The sequence below is a fragment of the Cebus imitator genome, unplaced genomic scaffold (genome assembly GCF_001604975.1).
Source record: "Cebus imitator isolate Cc_AM_T3 unplaced genomic scaffold, Cebus_imitator-1.0 Scaffold27, whole genome shotgun sequence".
Classification (NCBI taxonomy): Eukaryota; Metazoa; Chordata; class Mammalia; order Primates; family Cebidae; genus Cebus; species Cebus imitator.
Genome location: NW_016107342.1, coordinates 3,196,403 through 3,204,150, shown reverse-complemented (window position 1 = coordinate 3,204,150; position 7,748 = coordinate 3,196,403). Strand labels below are relative to the sequence as shown.

General features: G+C 39.3%; 1 protein-coding gene across 1 annotated transcript; it reads right to left on the bottom strand.

Moving 5' to 3' along the window:
• Positions 1–7,205: 7,205 nt before the first annotated feature.
• On the bottom strand, positions 7,206–7,721 carry LOC108300431 (60S ribosomal protein L26-like). Its single transcript, XM_017523202.2, has one exon. It carries the CDS (start codon positions 7,679–7,681, stop codon positions 7,244–7,246), a length of 438 nt encoding a protein of 145 aa, XP_017378691.1. The 5' UTR covers positions 7,682–7,721; the 3' UTR covers positions 7,206–7,243.
• Between the last annotated feature and the right edge of the window lie 27 nt (positions 7,722–7,748).

The following is a 7,748-nucleotide window of genomic DNA, read 5'->3' as shown; positions in this document are numbered from 1 at the left end:
AAAAAAAAAAAAAAAAAAAGAATAGCATCAAACAGTATAAAATGAGGTTGCTGATCTCAAGAAATAGACACTACAGTTGCAGAGACAGCATTTCTACCAATGGAAAGTGAAATAACACAGAACAATAATTCAAGTGGTGTTGTAAAACCTTTTATGATTGGTTAAATTTCAAACTGTTGGTCAGGGAAGGCTTCAAAGTAGAGAGGAGCTTTGAGCTCAGTCTTTGATGAATGAGAAGAGTTCAAAGAGGTAAAACAAATATGGGGATTAACAGAGTTAATAAAAGGAAGGTGTTAGAAATATATCTGGTATATTATGGGAAAGTAATTAAACCAACCTGAGGAGTGTATTAATCATGTCTTTTATTTTCTATATTTTATGATGCTTTGACATATTGGGGTTTTGTGGATTCAGGGAGGGACTGCCCCTCAGGGATAGCTAATTCCTACAGACAGCAAACAACTTGGCTTTGAGAATGTCTTTGATATGCAAACCAACCAATCTCAGGTTCACACCCCCAGCTCCTCCTTCCATCAGACTCCTGCAGTGTCCCCTGCCTTCAGTCACCCTAGGGCCAGGTACTGAATTAGAGACCAGCCCTGTAGCCCAGAGCCCGCCAGAATTATTCAAGTTATCCAATCCTAAGCCTGCCCAGCTCCTTATCCTGCCTTGCACATTCCTTCCCCTGAAATCCACAATAAAGCCTTTGGCCCATGCCTCCTCCTTGCATCTTCTGCTGCCCAGCTATCCCTGGTGGTTTCCCCATGTGGCTCTGCATGGAGTGGAGTGGTCCCCCTTTCTTGGGAGCTATGAATAACAAATTATCTTTTGAATGGCAATTGTCTTCTGATCGACCTGTTGACCTCACCATATCTGAATAAAAACAAAGTCCCAGGTACATTTTAGAACAAGAAGTACAGAGAGTTTGTATAGAGCAATGGCTCTTAAAATGCAATCTGAGGAATCCTGGGATGCCTGAGACCCATCAGGGAGCCTATAAGATCAAAATCATGCACAAGTATCCTTGCAGAATGCAAAATAGCCAAATGGATTTTAATGTAACAGAACATGGAAAGACCATCAATACAGTTACAGATTCCTCATTGCAGCTAACCTTTGAGAAACTACCATTTCTTGAATATTAGTGTTGTATCATAGAAAAATATCTATAGCTAACCATAAATATTTAAACTACTTTTCCCCCTCTTAAAACTACATATCTGTGAGAGGCCAGATTTTCTTCATGTACATGAACCAAAACAACATATTTGCAACATATTGAGTACAGAAGCAGATATGAGAATGCAGCTGTCTTTTATTAAGCCAGATGTTAAAGAGATTTGCAAATGCGAAAGTGATGCTCTTTTCATGAAATTTGTTCAATTTAGAAAACATTTGTTTTTTAATAAAACCTACGGTGTTCATGATAATATGTAATATGCTTATTTTTAAATGAATCAATCTTTTCACTGTTTCTCAGTTTTAATTTCAAATATGGTAAATATCAATAGATATAATCAACATAAAAGAAAGCTCCTTGGGGCTCAGTAATTTTTACAAACAAAGAAGTTCTGAGAGCAAAATTGTGAGAAAAGTGGATACAAAGGAATGACAGCAGTCAAAACTGGAAAGGCAAGGAAGAGCCAAGCTGTGAGACCACTTGAATTGCAAGCTAAAATAGGGATTTTTGCTTTAAAATCATGGACATAATGACTTTGAGCAGAGAGATAATATGATTAAAAAAAAAATACTTTTTAAGACAAAATCTCTAGTATATGTGTATGTGTGTACAGAATCATTTGAAAAAATATGTGTTTGAGTCTGTTTAGTATGTTTTGATGGAGGAAGACATGGTGAGAAACTGGAGAAACCAGGCAGGAAACATGGAAATCTGTAGCCAAAAGGTAACTGAGGTCTTAATGAAGAGGATAGTAACAAAATGAAAATATTAGCTAGTATTTGCTAAAATTTGTGAAGTGCTTACTATGTGTCAAGCACTGTGCAAAGCACTTGCTGTGGATTGTCTCATTATCTTCTCAACAATCTAATAATTAACTTTTATAAAATGCAGTATAAAGATGAGGATACTAAGGCCAGGAGTGGTGGCTCACGCCTGTAATCCCAGCACTTTGGGAGGCTGAGGTGGGTGGATCACGAGGTCAAGAGATCGAGACCATCCTGGCCAACATGGTGAAACCCTGTCTGTACTAAAAATACAAAAATTAGCTGGGCGTGGTGGCACGTGCCTGTAGTCCCAGCTACTTGGGAGGCTGAGACAGGAGAATTGCTTGAACCCAGGAGGCGGAGGTTGCAGTGAGCCAAGATTGCGCCACTGTACTCCAGCCTGGTGCCTGGCGATGGAACAAGACTCTGTCTCTAAATAAAGAAATAAAATAAAATAAAATAAAATAAAATAAAATAAAATAAAATAAAATAAAAATGAGGACACTAAAGCATAAATAGGCTAATGGAAGATGGCAAATAAGGGATGAAACTAAGATTTGAACACACACAACCTGACTGCAGAACCGTAACAGAAGAGTCGATGGTGCAGCATAGAGGATGACTCATTTCAGACAGTGCTTTTTTTTTGAAGTCTCGTTCCATTGCCAGGCGCCAGGCTGGAGTGCAGTGGCGCAATCTTGGCTCACTGCAACCTCCGCCTCCCGGGTTCAAGCGATTCTCCTGCCTCAGCCTCCCGAGTAGCTGGGACTACAGGCGCGCGCCACCACGCCCAGCTAATTTTTTGTATATTTAGTAGAGACGAGGCTTCACCATGTTGGCCAGGATGGGCTCGATCTCTTGACCTCGTAATCCAACCACCTCAGCCTCCCAAAGTGCTGGGATTACAGGCGTGAGCCACCGCGCCCGGCAGCAGTGCTTATTTTTAAATGAATCTATCTTTTCAGTGTTTTCAGTTTTAATTTCAATTATGGTAATATCAATAGATGCAATCAACATAAAATAAAGCTCTTTGGGGCCTCAATAATTCTTAGAAGAGAATTCCTGAGACTAAAATTATCAAAATGGCTGATAAAAAGGAATGAGAACAGTTAAAACTAGAAAAGCGATGAGGAGCCTTTTCATTGAACTTTATGTAACAGTTCATTTCTTTATGTGACAGATGCCTTCAGTGTCCTCCCTGATCCCCCCACTGGGTGGTGCACCCAACCCCAGCCACTATGAGTATTGGCTGCTACTGGCTCACAGCCGCACCCTTTGAGGTGGAGAGGGGCATTGCCCTTGGCTGACAGGATATGATTAGAAAGCCTGGAAGGCGGATGGTGGTGGCCCATGGACAGTGAGTCACTGTGCGAGTATATACTAGCCCAGCCCTCTTGCCTCCGGGAAGGAAAACCTCTTTGTGAAATGCTCCACTTGTTCCATGCTCCCGGGATCCCTGTACGCAGGCTGAAGCCCAGCCTAGACATCTGCTGAAACCACACGTTTGACTCGATTCTTCCCCTTCCCTCACTCTGTTACAGTGTCTCAGGAAAGCACTCAGTAAATCAATTGCATATGAATTCCTGTCTCAAGCTCTGCTTCTAGGAACCCAACTGAGACACTTAACATTTTGTTTTAAAATATCTTTCAGAATTCCTTGTTTTGGTCTCAGTTTTTATAGCTATCTCTGAGGTGGATCTATAATGTGGTCACTCATTAACATTTTTGGAATCTAGATCTCTTGAGAAACTCATTAGATATGAGGTGGGAGTTTTATATTCATTCCAAGTCGTAAGTGCAGTTAGAACCTTGAGTACTTTATTTTTTTTTCTTAATCAAGCCATTCTGGGCACTCTGCTCTTCCCTTAGCAGAACAGAATCACTTTGAGAACAGAAACCTCCCTATTAGTTATCTTTTCCTCAGTACCTAGTATAATGTTCTGTACTTTGAAGGCATATAGTAAATGTATTACATAAAAAGAAAAAACCTTCAGAACTTACTAAATTATTTGACCATGATTTTCAAAAAGACACTTTTTTGGCTATTTTTAGGTTCATGGCAAAATTGAACAGAAGGTCAGAGATTTCCCATATACCTCCTGCCATCACACACACAAACTCCCAAGTATCAGCATCTCCCACCAGAGTGATACATTTTTTACAATTGATGAACTTACATGCACACGTCATTATCATCCAAAGTCCATAGTTTACATTAAGGTTCACTCTTGGTTTTGCACACTCTATGGGTTTGGACAAATGTTTAATGACACAGATCCACCATATAGTGTACTCTCTATAGTATCATATAAAATGTTTTCACCGGTGTAAAAATCTTCTGTATTCCACCTATTCACCCCCTCCTCCACCAGCCCCTGGCAACCACTGATGTTTTTGCTGCCTCTATAATTTAGCCTTTTCCAGAATGTCATATAATTGGAATCATGCAGTATGTAGCCTTCTGAGATTGGCTATGTCTTTTCATGGCTTGACAGTTTATTTCTTTCTCATATGATCTCAACACAGAAGAAAATCTTTCTGAGAATCTAATGTAATTATTTTCCTTCATGGGCGTGATACTCTCCTAGAAGAACTTGATAAAGCTTAACTAGAAAGGTCCCATCCCTTCTACACTTCTTATTTGGGGTCTTGATATTGCAGGGCTGAGGTAAGGTTAGGAATGTGCATTTTTAGCAACACGATAGGAGCTTTTAGTGCATTAAAATCATTGGGCCACATTTTGAGAAACACTGTTGTAAAATATACTTAAACATGACATGAGATACCTGTTTTAAACAATACAACAAGAAGACTTGAGATCTAAAGGGCATAGCCTTCTCTTACCATCTCCTACTCATAACTGTTATTAGCAGAATTACAGGCCAATGTAAGGACCTTAGAACATTTTCAAACTTGTCAAACATTATTGCGATAACTTTGTTAGTAAACATAGGAACAATGAAAAAGAATAATGTCTCTGACAAGTCAGCATTTAGATATATGTCCAACATTCTATATGATCTATCCGTCACCTTCTAACATGCTATTACAACTCCTGAGGACCTTGGCTATCCCACCGCACATTAACCACAGTGCTTTTTACAGCCTTCAGGCAATTTACCTTTCCATCCTTTTTTTTTTTTTTTAAATACAGTAATGAACACTTTTGAAGTGTCTCTGAGGTAAATGACCTCTGCCACCTAGAAAGCACTATTAAAGTGATGTCTGCCCTGGGAGATTGTTGCCCAAAACTGTAAATCCATTAGTGATTGGTGACCGTGAAAAAGCAAGAGATTCTGACCAGTCTCAAAGGGGCTAGCTGGTTCTTAATGCTGAAAATCAGTGATTTACAGGGGACTGTATTATAAGGGACATCAAAAAGGCTTACGACAGAATCATCTCCAGCTAATTCACAACGTTTTTTGCCTTTAGGAACAACCCTAAAAGCACTGCGAGGAGGTTAGTCCAGCTACGTCATGGCTATAGTAATGAGTGAAAGCTCTTTCACCGTTTCACCAACAAACATGTAACGGTGTGCCAGGGCATATTTTATTTATGTCAATCGTCAAGAAATTTTAAGTGTCTATTCAGCTAACATTGCTTCTTACATATGAATTTGAAACTGAAAATATGGAAAAGTTCCTCTCTTAGCACAGTGGCACAAGTGCCTAACAGACTGAAACTCCCTCAGATAAAAACAGAAATACCAACTAACTACCTGAGAGTTCTGAAGAGTGAACAAAAGGCAGCACATTTTGGAGAGAAATTAAAACTTGGAAGATGTGACCAGCATGGGGTGAATTTCCTGTTTTATTATTATTTTTGTGTGTGTGGTATGGCTCCGAGCCAGACTAGACAAAGCAACTAATACTGACAGAAAGTCAACCATCTTCTGGTGTTGATACCCCAAGCAATCAGGCAACAGAACTTGGGGTATCAAGGACTTCCAGAGGTGAGACAGAAATCTCAGAAAGGCTGGGCATGGTGGCTCACGCCTATAATCCCTGCACTTTGAGGCCAAGGTGGGCAGATCACCTGAGATCAGGAGTCCAAACCCAGCCTGGCCAACATGGTGAAACCCTATCTCTACCAAAAGTACAAAAATTAGCCAGGTATGGTGGTGGGCATCTGCAATCCCAGCTACTTGGGAGGCTGAGGCAGGAGAATCGCTTGAACCTGGGAGGTGGAGGTTGCAGTGAGCTGAGATTGTGCCATTGCACTCCAGCCTAGGTGATAGAGTGAGACTCCATTTCAAAAAAAAAAAAAGAAAGAAAGAAAAATGTTAACAGCACATTATAAAGAAGGGAAATTTATAAGGCAATATCATTCATGAATTGAAATGCAAAAACCCTAGATAAACTATTAGCAAATTGAATCCAGCTATAAAAAGAGGATGTATCCTTTTCTAGTTCTTGGGAACTTGGTGAAAAAAAAAAAAGAGAGAGAGAGAGAGACAGAGGATGTCTCTTCACAAAATTCGGTTTAACAAAATGTAATACTTTATATTTTTAACAACTTAATGGGGATCATATGGTATCTTCATAAATGCAGAAATGTGTCTACTAATTTATCATTTATTTATGATAAAACTCTTAGAAAACTAGGAAGAGAAGAAAACTTTCTAAATTTGACAAGGGTTATACATTAAATAAGACATCAAATGTTATTTGTGAAACAATAAAAGTACGCTTTCGAGATCAGGAAAATAACAAGGTTAGCCACAGAATTATTGCTGTTCAACAGTGTACTGGCCATCCTAGACAAAGCGGAAAGGCAGAAAGAAAAGGAATCAAGATTAAAAGGAAGAAACGGAAAGCCCACTATTTTGCAGGTGATATGCTTGTCCACATAAAAAACCCAAAGTAATCTATGGATTACTTAGTAGAATTAACTTGAAAAATTAAGCAAAGTTGCCAGCCACATCAATATTTATATTGTTTCCATGAGCAAGTGTTAGTTGAAAAAAAAAGTATGCATTGCATTTCTGTAAACCATCAACAAATGCTTCAAAAATAAAAAAATTAAAATAATATTTGTAACAGCATCAAAGATATTAAGTACCTAGGAATAAATATAAGAAGAGAGTTATAAAATCTTTTTTTTTTTTCTTTTTGACAGTCTTACTCTGTTACCCAGCCTGAATGCAGTGGTGAGAACACAACACACTGCAGTGTCAAACAATCTTCCCACCTTGGTATCCCATGTAGCTGGGACTACAGGTATGCACCACCATGCCCAGTTCATTTTTTTCTTTTTCTCTCATTTCAAGTTTTAATCAAAGCTTGTATATAAGGTTACTTTATTCCTGCATCTTCTCAATTGTTTCTTCCTTGTATTTGCCCTTTTCCTTTCCTATTTGGCGAGATTTGGCTTTCCGTTCAAGGATCTTTTTGCGGTCTTTGTCCAGTTTTAGCCTAGTGATAACCACCTTGCTGGGGTGAATGCCTGCATGGACAGTTGTGCCGTTAGCCTTTTCCCGCTGCACCCGTTCAATGTAGATTACGTATTTCTTCCTGTAAACCTGGACTACTTTGCCAATCTGCTGACCTTTATAGTGTCCTCGTACAACCAGAACTTCATCATCCTTTCGGATGGGCATGGATTGCATGTTGTACTTCTGTCTCAGCTCTTTGGAAAGAAGGGAGGACATAATCTTCCTGCGAATGTGGGAAGGTGCATTGAAATGCCTTTTGTGATTCTTGCTTCGGTCGGAAGTCACAAAGGGATTGAACTTCATTTTGGCAGCTCCCACTTAGGTGATGGCCGCAAAAGGGAAGAGCCCAGTTCATTTTTAAAAATGTTTA